General features: G+C 39.5%; 1 protein-coding gene across 23 annotated transcripts in view; it reads right to left on the bottom strand.

Moving 5' to 3' along the window:
* The window catches only part of TMEM232 (transmembrane protein 232), a 283645-nt gene that overhangs the window by 203846 nt on the left and 63793 nt on the right, over nt 1-16006 (bottom strand). For all 23 annotated transcript variants that reach the window (XR_014058093.1, XM_081505367.1, XM_081505386.1 and 20 more), the window contains 2 exons: nt 9996-10119; nt 8466-8718 (listed from right to left, as the gene is read on the bottom strand). Coding sequence is in view for 22 of the 23 variants with exons in the window: in XM_081505367.1 (XP_081361493.1) it covers nt 8466-8718; nt 9996-10119 (377 nt within the window). In the remaining variant the exon portion in view is untranslated. The remainder of the gene's footprint in view (nt 1-8465; nt 8719-9995; nt 10120-16006) is intronic.

Raw genomic sequence — 16006 nt, forward strand, 5'->3', positions numbered from 1 at the left:
GAACATCCATCAACAGCAACAACAAAAGCTGGAATAGCTGGAACCTACCAAAAAAGATAGCCCATGTCCAAAGACAAGGAAACCATGAGATGGTTTTATTGCACAGCTGCAATAAAACCAAATCCCATACATACCAGGTGGACAACCCACAAACTAAAAAATATTTATACCAGAAAAGTTCTCCCACAGAAGTGAAAGTTCTGAGCCCCTGGGGGCCTGGCATGGGAGGAGAAGGAGCCTCCAGAAAATCTGGCTTTGAAGGCCAGCAGGGTTTAATCGCAGGAATTCCACAGGATTGGAGGAAACAGAGGCTCCACACTTGGAGGGCACACAAAGGCCTCATAAGCATCTAGATGCCAGGAAAAGAGCAGTGACCTCCTAGTAATCTGGGATAGGCCCACCACTAACAATGCGGGGTGTCCTGAGGAGGCAGGGGCATCTGTGGCTCACTGTGAGGACAAAGACGCTGGCAGCAGTGTCTGGGGAGGACGCATGGTAGTGAGTCCTCCTAGAGGCCACATTTTCTCATCAAGACCTGGCCCTACCCAACAGCTGTAGGCTCCAGTGCTGGGCTACCCCCGGCCAAGCAACTGACAGGACAGGAACACAGCCTCAATCATCAGCAGACAGGCTAGGCAAAGTCTTCCCAGGCACACAGCTGTCCAGTAAACACAACATTTGATAAGGCTCTGCCCATCAAAAGGACAAGGACCAACTCCACTCACCAGTGGGAAGGAACCAGTCCCTCCTAAGTGGGCACAAGCCTCTTAGACAGCTTCATCCACCAGGGAGTGGAGAGCAAAAGCAAGAAAAACTACAATCCTACACCCTGCAGAATGGAAATCACAATCAAAGAAAATCACACAAAAAGAGACAGCAAAAAATATGTCCCAGATGAAGGGACGAGATGTAATGCCAGTAGAACAACTAAGTGAGATAGACAATCAAAACAACAGTGGCAAGGATCAAAACCATGCAAGATGTAAAGCAAAGATCTAGAGGAACTAAAGACCAAGCAAACAGAGATGAACAAGACAATAACTGAAATGAAAAATACACTATAAGGAATCAATAGCAGAATAATTGAGACTGAAAAGTGGATATGTGAGCTGAAGACAGAATGGTGGAAACCACTGTTGTAGAACAGAAGGGAAAAAAGGAAAAGATATGAGGACAGCCTACAAGACCACTGGGGCATTAAATGAACCAACATTCACATAACAAGGGTCCCCGAAAGAGAAGAAAGAGAAAACCAACCTGCGAAAACATTTTAAGAGACACTAGTCAAAAACTGACTGTGGCTCAGATCACGAGTTCTTTACTGCCAAATTCAGACTGAAATTGAAGAAAGTGGAGAAAACCACTAGACCATTCAGGTATGACCTAAATCAAATCCCTTATCACTATACAGTGGAAGTGAGAAATAGATTAAAGGGCTAGATCTGACAGACAGAGTGCCTGATGAACTATGGATGGAGGTTCGTGACATTGTACAGGAGACAGGAATCAAGACCATCCTCAAGAAAAAGAAATGCAAAAAACCAAAGTGGCTGTCTGAGGAGGCCTTACAAATAGCTGTGAAAAGATGGGAAGCGAAAAGCAAAGGAGAAAAGGAAAGATGTACCCATTTGAATGCAGAGTTCCAAAGAATAGCAAGGAGAGATAAGAAAGCCTTCCTCAGCGATCAATGCAAAGAAATAGAGGAAAACAATAGAATGGGAAAGACTAGAGGTCTTTTCAAGAAAATTAGAGATACCAAGGGAACATTTCATGCAAAGATGGGCTCAATAAAGGACAGAAATGGTATGGACCTAACAGAAGCAGAAGATATTAAGAAGAGGTGGCAAGAATACACAGAAGAACTGTACAAAAAAGTTCTTCACGACCCAGACAATCACGATGGTGTGATCACTCACCTAGAGCCAGACATCCTGGAATGTGAAGTCAAGTGGGCCTTAGGAAGCATCACGACAAACAAAGCTAGTGGAGATGATGGAATTCCAGTTGAGCTATTTCAAATCCTGAAAGATGATGCTGTGAAAGTGCTGCACTCAATATGCCAGCAAATCTGGAAAACTCAGCAGCGTCCACAGGACTGGAAAAGGTCAGTTTTCATGCCAGTCCCAAAGAAAGGCAATGCCAAAGAATGCTCAAACTACCGCACAATTGCACTCATCTCACATGCTAGTAAAGCAATGCTCAAAATTCTCCAAGCCAGGCTTCAGCAATTCGTGAACCATGAACTTCCAGATGTTCAAGCTGGTTTTAGAAAAGGCAGAGGAACCAGAGATCAAATTGCCAACATCCATTGGATCATCAAAAAAGCAAGAGAGTTCCAGAAAAACATCTATTTCTGCTTTACTGACTATGCCAAAGCCTTTGACTGTGTGGATCACAACAAACTGTGGAAAATTCTTCAAGTGATGGGAATACCAGACCACTTGACCTGCTTCTTGAAAAATCTGTATGCAAGTCAGGAAGCAACAGTTAGAACTGGACATGGAAAAATAGACTGGTTCCAAATAGGAAAAGGAGTATGTCAAGGCTGCATATTGTCATCCTTCTTATTTAACTTATATGCAGAGTACATCATGAGAAATACTGGGCTGGAGGAAGCGCAAGCTGTAATCAAGATTGTTGGGAGAAATATCAATGACCTCAGATATGCAGATGACTCCACCCTTATGGCAGAAAGTGAAGAAGAACTAACAAGAGCCTCTTGATGAAAGTGAAAGAGGAGAGTGAAAAAGTTGGCTTAAAGCTCAACATTCAGAAAACTAAGATCATGGCATCTGGTCCCATCACTTCATGGCAGATAGATGGGGAAACAGTGGAAACAGTGGCTGACTTTATTTTTCTGGGCTCCAAAATCACTGTAGATGGTGACTGTAGCCATGAAATTAAAAGAGGCTTACTCCTTGGAAGGAAAGTTATGACCAACATAGACAGCATATTAAAAAGCAAAGATATTACTTTATCAACAAAAGTCCGTCTAGTCAAGGCTATGGTTTTTCCAGTGGTCATGTATGGATGTGAGAGTTGGACGGTGAAGAAAGCTGAGCGCCGAAGAATTGATGCTTTTGAACTGTGGTGTTGGACAAGACTCTTGAGAGTCCCTTGGACTGCAAGGAGATCCAACCAGTCCATCCTAAAGGAGATCAGTCCTGGGTGTTCATTGGAAGGACTGATGTTGAAGCTGAAACTCCAGTACTTTGGCCACCTCATGCGAAGAGCTGACTCGTTAGAAAAGACTCTGATGCTGGTAAAGATTGAGGGCAGGAGGAGAAGGGAACGACAGAGGATAATGTGGTTGGATGGCATCACTGACTCGATGGACATGAGTTTGAGTAAACTCCGGGAGTTGGTGACGGACAGGGAGGCCTGGCGTGCTGCGGTTCATGGGGTAGCAAAGAATCGGACACGACTGAGTGACTGAACTGAACTGAACTTACAGCAATATACATAGGCTATGTTTTCTCAAAATACAGTGTCAGAAATGGCTTAATAATACAGATTATTCCTGGATTCTACTTTTAGGATTTTCAATCCAAATTTCCCGAAACAAGGTCCAGGAATTTATCTCGGCAATAAGGACTCACACAATGGAATGTCTCAAAATGCTTTTATAAGCATTGCTGTAGGACAAGGACTGTCAGACAGAAGTTCTGAGTCATCTTTTTCATATTCTTCAACATGCAGATGGATTGGGTTTTTTTTCCACTTCACTCAAAAGGTCAACAGTTAGCACAGTGCTTGAGGCAGTTATTAGTGCCGGCTCTGAAGACAGACTGCCTGGATTAGGTCTCACAGGCACCATTGACTGACTAAATTTCCTTGGAAAAATAAACACTTAGTGCCTCAGTGTTCTTATCTATTGAAAGGAGCTACTACAGATGTCTGCAGTCCAGTCTTGTTATCATGATTAATATGTTAGGTGATGCATGTTACATGCCTAGATCAATGTCTGACACAGAGTAAGAGCTTAGCAAATATCCATTATGATTATTGCTCTGTTACCCATCAGGACAAAATGTTTTTCAAAATCATAATTTCAATAGGCAAAAATTCTGTGTGTTTAAATAAATTAACACTTTTCAACTTCCCTCATAGCTTTCCAGTTCAAAACTCTTTTCTAGGTATATGCTGCAAAACCTTTTTTCCAATAATGACCTTCAAACTCGCCAACAGCTGGACAGCACTGGGCAGTGATTAGTCTGCTTGGGCTGCCATAACAAAGTGCCACAGACGGGAGGTCTTAAACAATAGAAGTTTATTCTCTCATGGTGTTGAAGGCTGAGACGTCTGAGATCAAGGTGCCGTCTGACTGTGTATAAGGAGAGGGCTTTGCTTTCCTGGCTTTGCGATGGTTTGCTTTCTCACTGCATCCGACACAGTGGAGAGTGAGCTCTCTGCTGTCTTTCTTACAAGGACACTGGTTCTACCCCATCAGGGCCGCACCAGCATGACCTTATTTAGTTACCCCCTTGTAGGCCCTGTCTCCAAATACAGTCACGTTGAGGGTTATGATTTCAGCATATGAATTTTGAGGCTTGAGGGGCACAGTTCAGTCCATAGCAGAAGGTGTAGAAGATGGTCCTCCATGAAGGGAATCCTACAAGTCAGACCCCTGGAGTTTCAACCAGATGTTAAATTCAGAGGTGGTATTTATAACCATACATAGAAATTTCTATTCAACGCAAACTGTGAAAGCTTAGCACTTCTGTCACTGGCCAGAGACCTCACTCTGGAATTAATAGATACCAGACTCTACGAAAAGTGTGTCTGACATAAAACCTTAGAATAAAAAAGGTACATGCTACGTAGCCTCAGGTTCTGGACCTGCACCAGGTAAGACTGACGGGAAATTAACTTAAGGGAAGTTATTAGTTTCCTATAACATCGTCTTCACGAAGAGTTTAAAGAGTTTCTTTATATGAAGGGCTTTACACAAAAATGGCCCATAAGAATACTGCCTGATTCATGCATAAAAAGGCTATTGATAATATTCTTAAATGTTTTCCAATGTCTTTTATATCTTTTAAGTAAATAAAATAGAATTCCTGGACAGAAAGTGTACAAAGGAGTAAGTATTAGGAAAAAAAACCCTTCTTCACTGACTTCTCTCTCATGATAACATCATTAAATACACTAGCAACTAAAAAACCTACTAATAGCTACTGGACCTTTACTATCCATGAGTTACTATGCCAAGTATGTATATGTTTCCATAGTTTTTTTCTTACAAAAAGTCTCATGATAAGAATAGTATTTTTATCTTAATTATGGAGCAAAGAAATCCAATCAAAAGATTAGATAATTTGACCTAGAATTTTGAGATACAACTGACGGAATTAAAATACAAATCTGTATGACTCCAGAATTGATTCTTTCACTCTAAACAAAGAATATATTTACTTGAAGGGAAAATTATGAGAAAAAAAAAGTTATTTTCAATTAAATCAAGAAGCACTCCTTGTTGTCTGTGTCACTTTCCAAAAAGACAGTCCTGCCCTTCCCAGCGATCATGGTGACAAGGCCTGCACAGATGACATTACTTTCGGAGGCATCTATTTTCAGTGATCTGATAGAAGTGGTGATCATTATCAACAATCATGCACACAGGACAACCCAGACAGAATCATTTTCCCTCTGTGGGAAAATCAATCAGTGATGCTACAAAGAATCAAGTTATAATGAAACACATCAACAAAAATAGTAAGCCCTATCCTTTGGTGATATATTTGACTATGCATGTGAACAGTCATGTAAAGCAATGACTTTTCACAGTGCTGACTGATGCAGGAAGACCAAAAATTCAGTACGAGCACAAGCAAGAGACCTAAACTTTATGTCCAGTAGAAGTACATTCTCTGGTTCTGATAGAGATGAAGAAAATTGCAGAATTTTCTGACACTCTTGAGACATCTTTAGCAAAACAATCATCATCAACTTACTTTAAACACTCCCCACAAGAAATCACAAAGATGCTTTAAGTATTGATGATTTCAAAATACTCAGAATCGTTAATGAGGCAAACACCACTAGTATTATTTATGGCTTGTACAACTTTGATGCCAATGTATTGACTTTTGACTGCAGAGGAAGTAACGTTGGTATGTCTCTCCTCTTTACTGCAGATAGAATCTTTAAAGGTATTCCACGGCTCGAAACATCTATTTTCTCACTTGGGTTGAGAAAATATTGATAAAATGCTGTTTAATTATTTCAATGCTAAGTTCAAGTATAAGCATAAGAAAAACATCAACGAAAGCAGAAGGGTCACCCATGGCCTCGGGGCACCTCCTTCAGACCACAGTCTGTTAGAAACTGCCTTCTCTCTCTATTTTATTGCCATTTAAGAATCAAATGCTGACACCATGTGATCTGTAGAGAAGGCTCTTTGATCCATAACACTACAGATGGATAGATCCACATTGTACATTATAGCAACAATGAAATTTAGATATTCCTACAGGAGTTATTCAGGACGCAATTAAAATATATACCTTCATGAGACTATCAGTTAGAGTACAAGTATCTGGGCAGCCATGTCACCTAGGGACACATATCAGAGTCATACTTTTCCACTGGTGTGAATTCTTACCAAGCAGAAACAAGTGTGCTTATTCAGATTTATAAAGAAGAGAAAGCAATGACCAAGGATGACTAGACCTTGGCAAGTCCCAGCTCACAGGTCATTCTCTATAATCACTGCTCAGAAGAAAAAAAGCACAAATAACTGCCCCCAAAATTCTCAAAAGGTCTGCTCTCAGTAGAGAAACAATTATAGGGGACATGACCAATATTTGAGCTAGGAAGATTTGGGGTGTATTGCTCAGGGGGGTGAGGAATATAAAGCTGTAAATAATAAATGGAAAAGCAAAAATCTCTTCCAAGAAGTCACCCATATTCTATTCCTATGCTATCAAAGTCACCAGGAGACGATGAGAAGCTTCAAAGAAAGAACAACAATGAATAAATAAATGCACTGAAATCATCAATCTGCTGAAAAAAAAATCAGATTGCTAAAAAGAAGAAAAATTCTAGGATCCACAGAAACACGCAACCCTATCATCGTGAGGTTTTACCGGAGCTCAGGGGTCATGGTCAGAGGGAGGCCAAGAAGCTTCCAGGAGTTCGGATCCTACACACAGAGTGCTGTCTTCTGGACCCATCACTGCACAGAGCAGTGAAGGAGCGGAAGGAACTAGTTCTACACAGCTGGGAAAAACCAAAGGCCCCAGCGTCTTACATGAATCTGTGCGGGGCAAGTTAGAAATCATTTGTTGAGCTGCTGCCATAGAGGAAGACTTCTGACCACTCTAAATACTTTAAAAAATGTAAACAGCGAGAGAAGTGAATGCCTGTTCACTCGATCAATACTATAAACAAGGGAGAAGTATGATTTATCTGTTAACTGAAAATCTATTTAAAATTGGCACTAGTAAACAATAGGCATCATCTTCTTAAAAAGTGGGCAAAAGTCAAGTAAATTACACTTCAAAATAAGTTTCAATCTACTGTTTAAACCAGAACTATATTGAAAGTACTTTTAAAATAGCAAGCAAGTTCTTGAGAAAGCAACTATCTGCGACTAAGGTCTTACTGTTTAAAATTATATTCACACATGTTCAAAATCAATGCATTTTCCTCCTTATCTTGCAGTTTGAAATTCAGTGATTTATTTAATTGCATAATAAGCTCACTATCATTATTGTCCACCTACTATGTGCTAAATACCATGGTAAATACTGAGTTAATACAAATATAATTCAGACACAATTCTCCAATCTCAATTATCTTAAAACTTAATGGAAGTGAGAGACATATACCTAAGAGGCTATAATAACATATAGACTATAGACTACATGATATTCATAAAGAAGAGTTCCAGTTAACCTGAAAGCACACTTTCGAATTATACTATCCCTGGCATGCCCTTTTAAAAACAGAGTATTTTATTCTAATAATATGCATAGGCAAGAGTAGAAAAATAAACTTGAGTCTTGAGACACAAGTCAGGCACATTTTGAGCATAAAATACGAGGTGTGAAGAATGTACTATAATATCTGAGTGATTAAAGAGAAGCACTCTGGGGTCTGAGAAGAACAAGAGAAACAGCAAACGAACGTGGAGAAGATGCGCGAGAAAGCCCAACGGAACAAGAATCAAACAAACTTCACACACATGTTATACGTTGTCCTAAGGTCATCTCCTGTTTCCAAGGAATATAACTTGAATCATAAATCAACAAACTCTAGGGTACATTTCAGCTGTTTTAAAATTATTGATCAAAAATTTCCATCTTATAAAATAGACTTCCTAAATTTGTAGAAAGTTCTAGTGAATTTGAAATTACCTTCCCACTTCAAAATGTTAACTTTTTGTGTATAAAAAAAGCTTATTGTTATATATAGAGAGATATATTAAAAATAGTTCTCAAATTGGAAAATAATTTACTTACAACAATCTGATGTTTCTGAAGAGAAATAGTCCAAAAGACCTGAAATACTTGTTTCCCTCAATTCTGGCTCTTCTTGTGATTTGCCCACAAGTAAAATATCTTTCTGTGAACTTTTACAGTCACAGAAACCAATTAAAGCAGTCTTTCTCAAATCAGAATTGGTTGCATATAAGCAGATTTCTGCAAGAATTTTTATGTATATGGAGACTACATTCTGGGCCCAGAAAAAATCATCTACCTCGCAGCTTTTATCCTAAAATGAGAAAATAGCTATTAGAGAATCAAAGCATGTTTTGTCATAATGAGAACTATATACCATACTTATAAGAAATATCTTCAGTTTTTAAAGAATTGTTAAAAGATCATAATCAACTAATATTTCTAAAATGCACTCATGAAAAACAAGTTTTCCATGGGTAGACTGTATAAGACAAGGTTCAAAAAATAAAAAATTACTAAAAAGTATATAAAGTACAACATTTCAATTTCCTTAGTAATCAATGGATTGTCAATTAATCCAATGAGACACTATTCTCCATTTCATATTGTAAAAGAATCTGTTTTGTATATAGTTCAATTTGTATGTACACTTTTATATTTTTTTTCATAGGAAAGCAAGAAAGTTATACCTTCTGGAGAGGAATTTGAATAGCTGTTGTAAGAGTATTAAAAGAAAGTATATAGTCTATCTTTTGGTAATAAATCTATTCTAAAGAAATATTCATAAATGCAGGTAAAGATTTTTTTGTGAAAATATCAGTTCAATATTATTTGTAATTAACTGTGAATTGGTGTTGGTGATGGACAGGAAAGCCTGGCATGCTGCAGTCCATGGGGTCGCAAAGAGTTGGACATGACTAAACGACTGAACTGAACTAAACTGTGAATAATGTGATTAACTGAATTAGAAATAAGCTCAAAGTTCAACAACAGAGAAACAGTTACCTCATCCTCACTAAAATGTATTAATAAATCTTAATAATATGTAATGACAAAATATTTTTAAATAAGAAACTAAACCATGACTATCTGATCCCATGTTTGCTAATAAAACTTAAAATTCCTCTTGTGTGCATGCATGTGTGCATGTGAGTATAATATACTATTTCTGTATCTCTATCTATCTATTTATACTGGGATGTATAGTAAACATGCTTTACTTTCACATTTAACTAAAATTATTATTACAAGGTCAGGCTCATTATAGGGGTTTCCCTGGTGGCTCAGACAGTAAAAAATCTGCCTGCAATGCAGGAGACCTGGGTCTGGTCCCAGGTTGGGAAGATCCCTGGAGAAAGGAATGGCTACCTACTCCAGTGTTCTTGCCTGGAGAATCCCATGGACAGAGGAGCCTGGCGGGCCACAGTCTATGGGTCCCAAAGAGTCAAACACGACTGAGCGACTAACACTTTCACTCTCTTTCATGATCATTATAAGTCCTAATATAACGTACAATTAAAATAGGGTCAGAAGTAAAATTTGTTTCAATTTAGGTCTCTTTGTGCACCTTCATTAACAATATACTCTTACCTGATTTTGAACAGACATAATGCTTAACAGAAAATCTCTCATTAGGTCCATGAAAGCTTTCAAACAAGCCATGTTTAATCTGGCAGCCTCTCCAAGGACCAACAAAGCCAAGGCTGAATCCAACCTGGAAATTTTGTGAACAAAACAACAAAGACTTTAGTTTGCTGCTGCTGCTAAGTCGCTTCAGTCATGTCCGACTCTGTGCGACCCCATAAATGGCAGGCTCCCCCGTCCCTGGGGTTCTCCAGGCAAGAACGCTGGAGTGGGTTGCCATTTCCTTCTCTGATGCATGAAAGTGAAAAGTGAAAGTGAAGTCGCTCAGTCCTATCTGACTCTTAGTGACTCCATGGACCACAGCCTACCAGGCTCCTCCGTCCATGGGATTTTCCAGGTAAGAGTACTGGAGTGAGTTGCCATTGCATTCTCCCAAGACTTTAGTTTTAATAATACTAAATAATCTTTTAATGAAAAAGGTAATAGGCCAGAAGAAATGACTACTGTGGACAACCAGATACATTTATTTTCAATAAAGACTAGTGCTCTTTGCCACTGGTAAATGCTCGTGGAAAAGGGCCACACTGGGACAGATGCTGAGTTCACAGTAGCACTCTGACAAAACTGAGAGTAAAAACTATCACAAATGACCACGTCTCTTTATAGATACCGCACAGCGAGCAATCGAAGGCACTGGTTTCAGAGTGTCCCCAAGATCCCACAACAGTTTTGATTTTTAACCTTTTGCAACTGATTCCAACAGGTGAATTTCAAGAGAGAGTTTTATTCTCAAAAGAGAGAATTAAAAAATGGTCTTTCTAAATACTCTGAAAGCTCAGCATTTTTATAAAAAGTGCAGTTTCTCAAAATAAATTTGTATTTCACATTAAATGGAAGACTGCCAAGAATTGAAATAATTACACAACTAGGAGGGCTTCCCTGGTGACTCAGATGGTAAAGAATCCGCGTGCAATGCGGGAGACCTAGGTTCGATCCCTGGGTTGGGAAGATGCCCTGGAGCACCCACTCCGGTATTTTTGCCTGGAGAATCCCATGGACAGAGGAGCCTGGTGGTCTACAGTTCATGGGATCACAAAGAATGGGACATCACTGAGTAACTAAGAGCACGTGCGTGCATGTACACACACACACACACACACACAACTGGGAAATCATATAAGAACTCATTAACCACAAGTGTACATATATTCTAACAGTTTCAGGAAATTATACATTTAGTGTTATTGTTATTCAAATTTCAAAGAGCTGATAATAGTGTAAATATAAATTATCTCTGCCTGGAGCTACATACTGCCTTGATTCATAGGCCATTAATCAGTTAAATCATCCCACATAGTCAACAAAAGAGTCCAAAATGCAGTACGTCGGTGCGATCTCAAAAACAATAGAACGATCTCAGTTTGTCCTTCTCCAGGGGATCTTTCTGACCCAGGGATTGAGCCCAGGTCTACTGCACTGCAGGCATATTCTTTACCATTTGAGCCACCAGGGAAGCCCCTACAGTAATCCAAGTCTATGCCTCAACCGCTATTCTCAAAGAAGCCGAGATTGACTAGTTTTATGAAGACCTATAAGACCTTCTAGAACTAACACCAAAAAAAGGTCCTTTTCATCACAGGGGATTGAATGTAAAGTAGGAAGTCAATAAATACCTGGAGTAACAGGCAAGTTTGGCCTTGGAGTACAAAATGAAACAGGGGAAAGGATAACAGAGTTTTGCCAAGAGAACGCAGCAAACACCCTCTTCCAACAACACAAGAGAGGACTCCACACATGGACATCACCAGATGGTCAATACCAAAATCAGACTGATTATATTCTTTGCAGCTGAAGATGGAGAAGCTCAACACAGTCAGCAAAAACCAGACCAGGAGCTGACTGTGGCTCAGATCATAAACTGCTTACTGCAAAATGCAGGCTTAAATTGAAGAATGCAGGGAAAACCACTAGACCTAGTGGTGTGACCTAAATCAAATCCCTTATGATTACACAACAGACGTGACAAATAGATTCAAGGGATTAGATCTGGTAGACAGAGTGTCTGAAGAACTATGGACGGAGGTTGGTAGCACTGTATAGGAGGTGGTGACCAAAATCATCCCAAAGAGAAAGAAATGAAAGAAGGCAAAGTGGTTGTCTGAGGAGGCCTTACAAATAGCTGAGAAAAGAAGAGAAGCAAAAGGGAATGATATATCCACTGAATGCTGAGTGTCAAAGAACAGCAAGGAGACATAAAGTCTTTAAGTAAACAATGCAAGGAAACAGAGGGAAACAATAGAATGGGAAAGACTAGAGATCTCTCCAAGAAAATTGTAGATATCAAGAGAACATTTCATGCAAAGGTAAACACAATAAAGGACAGAAATGGCAAAGACCTAACAGAAGCTAAGGAGATTAAGAGGCGGCAAGAATACACAGAAACGTGTTAAAAGTGTTAATCGCTCAGTCGTGCCCAACTCTTTGTGACCACATGGACCTTAGCCCACCAGGCTCCTCTGTCCATGGGATTTTCCAGGCAAGGATACTGGAATGGTTTGCCATTTCCTTCTCCAGAGAATACACAGAAGAACTATACAAACAAAGGTCTTAATGACCTGGATAACTACAATGAATGATGTCACTCACCTAGAGCCAGACATCCTGGAGTGTGAAGTCAAGTGGGCCTTAGGAAACATCACTACGAACAAAGCTAGTAGAGGTGATGGAATTCCAGTTAAGCTATTTCAGATCCTAAAAGATGATGCTGTGAAAGTGCTGCACTCAACCTGTCGGCAATTTTTGAAAACTCAGCAGTGGCCACAGGACTGGAAAGGTCAGTTTTCATTCAAGTCCCAAAGAAAGGCAATGCCAAAGAATGCTCAAACTATCAAACACTTGCTCTCATTTCACATGCTAGCAGGGTAATGCTCAAAATCCTTCAAGCCAGGATTCAACAGTATAAGAACCAAGAACTTCCAGATGTACAAGCTGGATTTAGAAAAGGCAGAGGAATCAGAGATCAAATTGCCAACATCCATTAGATCATAGAAATAGCAAGGGAATTTTAAAAAAACTACTTCTGCTTTATTGAATACACTAAAGAGTCTGATTGTGAGGATCACAACAAACTATGGAAAATGCTTAAAGTGATGGAATACCAGGCCACCTCACCTGTCTTCTGAAAAGCATATACGTAGGACAAGAAGCAATAGTTAGAACTGGACATGGAACAATGGACTGGTTCAAATTTGAGAAAGGAGTACATCAAGGCTGTATGTTGTCACCCTGCTTGTTTAACTTCTATGCAGAGTACATCAGGTGAAGTGCTGGTCTGGACAACTCATGAGCTGGAATCAAGATTGCCAGGAGAAATATCAATAACCTCAGATATGCAGATGATACCACTCTAATGGCAGAAAGCAAAGAGGATATAAAGGGCCTCTTGATGAGGGTGAAAGAGGAGAGTGAAAAAGCTCGCTTAAAACTCACCATTCAAAAAATTAAGATCATGGCATCCAGTGGCATCACTTAATAGCATATAGAAGGGGAAAGAGTGACAGACTTGATTTTCTTGGGCTCCAAAATCACTGCAGAAGGTGACTGCAGCCATGACATTAAAAGATGCTTGCTCCTGGAAGAAAAGCTATAACAAACCAAGACAGTGTATTGAAAAGCAAAGATATCACTGTGCTGACAAAGATCCACAGAGTTAAAGCTATGGTTTTTCTTTGGTCATGTACAGATGTGAGAACTGGACCATAAAGGAGGCTGAGGGCAGAAGAATTGATGCTTTTGAACTGTGGTGTTGGAGAAGAATCTTGAGAGTCCCTTGGACAGCAAGGAGATCCAACCAGTCAATCCTAAAGGAAATTAACCCTGAATATTCATTGGAAGGACTGATGCTGAAGCTGAAGCTCCAATGCTTTGGCCACCTGATGTGAAAAGCTCACTGGAAAAGACCTTAATGCTGGGAAAGACCGAAAGCAGGAGGAGAAGGGGACGACAGAGAATGAGATGGTTGGATGGCATCATGGACTCAATGGACATGAGTGTGAACAAACTCTGGGAAATAGTGAAGGACAGGGAAGCCTGGAGTTCTGCAAGTTCACAGGGTCGCAAAGAGTCAGACACGACTTAGCAACTGAACAACAACAATAAATCAGTTTAAAATGTCAATATATTTTAAAATTATATTTGAATTTCACAACTGTGATACTTCAGGTCAGCAAGTCAAGTTCATCATGATTTTCAAAAGGAAACACCTCTAACTATGGAAAAAAGATTATTCTTTGCAGTTGAATGATGCTTTACAGATCTCGAAGTTTTTCACAATTTACTTCCTTAATCCGAACCACAATTTTTGACACATTGAAGAACTTTTTTAAATACTTTAAAAATATTTTAAAAATCGAGTCAAACAGACCTAGGAAACCTGTCCCAGCTCATGTGTTAAGCGAGGGTAACTGATAATCTAAGGCTTCTCCCACCTACGTGTTTTTCCTATTTGTTTCAATTTTGCTTTTCTAAGCCGTTATTTGGATAGCATCACCGACTCGATGGACATGGGTGTGGGTGGACTCCGGGAGTTGGTGATGGACAGAGAGGCCTGGCGTGCTGCAATTCATGGGGTCGCAAAGAGTTGGACGCGACTGAGCAACTGAACTGAACTGAAGCCATTATTTAAATACATTAATATTTAACCTTAGTATTACAATGCTGCCTATTGCACACCTAGTTTCATTTGTCTCCTTCTTCCTTTCAGAACTAAACCTCAATTTTGTTCAAAATGGCAAAGTGATCAATTAATATTGCTTCCACAAGATGGAAACCTTTTACATCTTGATTGGGGTAGTGATTACAAAGGTGTATGCATCTGTCAAAAGTCATAGATCTGTATGCACAAATTGTTTTAATTTTGTTATATATAAATTATACCAAATACATCTAATTTTTAAAAACTGACCCCCCAGACTCCTTTGGAATGGTGTTAAGTATAGGTTTGGTCAGTGAGCTATCAGAGGAGGCATATTATGAAAGCCTTCCATTAAAGCTCACACTGGCTTTAAATTCAGATAACAGGTGCTCTTTTCTCCTTTGCTCGTCCTTTTCCTGGGAATTCACACCTGACGCCAGAAGGTAGAGCAGCCATCTTGCAACAACGAGGATCAGTCATTCACTAAGGACAGCGTGACAGGAAGCAGGAGAGGCCCGGCCCAAGGACTCCCTGAAGCACTTGCCTCAGCGGTTCTCTGCCTGCACGTGTGGTAAATAAAGCCCTGTTTGGTGGTGCAGCTGTAGTCAGGTGACTGTCACACGCAGGAGGACTCAAGCCTCACTGATACATGTAAACAGATTTATAAGCATGAAATGTAGAGTAGAAAAATTAGAGATGGAATCTTAGCTCCATCACTAACTAGATATATGGCACAGGGCAATAGTCATACCTCAGCTAAATCTTAATCTACTCATCTATAAAGTAAATGTAGCAAAACTAACTTTTCAGAGACTATTATGAAATTTAAAGGAAATACTCTATATAAAATGTCTGGATTCAAAAGGCTGAGCTGAACTGAATTACAGCAATACTATTATTTCAAGGTCAATAGATATGAGTTCAGTAACTTTTTGTTATCTATGATGACTGAAGGATAAGGTCTAGATGCTCTCCAAGATGAACAAAGACTGAGTCCTTCCCCAGAGTACTCACGGCCCCTGCTTCACAATAAGGTCAAGTGAAGGAGGAGATAGTCTCAGACTTCACAAAACTTTACCCCTGAATACACCTCACAGTCAAACGTTTTGTCTCTCCTGTTCCCTTTTAAGTCTGGAAAACTGTAGCTAACCTAGGGCAGTTTCACTAAAATACAAATTGAAAAAAGATTCATCAGTGTCAGCCACTTATGGTTAAAAAAAAAAAATTCTTTACCAGAAACATACTATTTTCAATCAATGTTGTTGATTGCAAAATTTTCAATAAGGGAAAATGCCTTTGACAAAAATAGAATAAAAGCAGCAAA

This window comes from Giraffa tippelskirchi, chromosome 6 (genome assembly GCF_054371585.1).
Source record: "Giraffa tippelskirchi isolate mGirTip1 chromosome 6, T2T-mGirTip1v1.2.pri, whole genome shotgun sequence".
In the NCBI taxonomy this organism is placed as follows: Eukaryota; Metazoa; Chordata; class Mammalia; order Artiodactyla; family Giraffidae; genus Giraffa; species Giraffa tippelskirchi.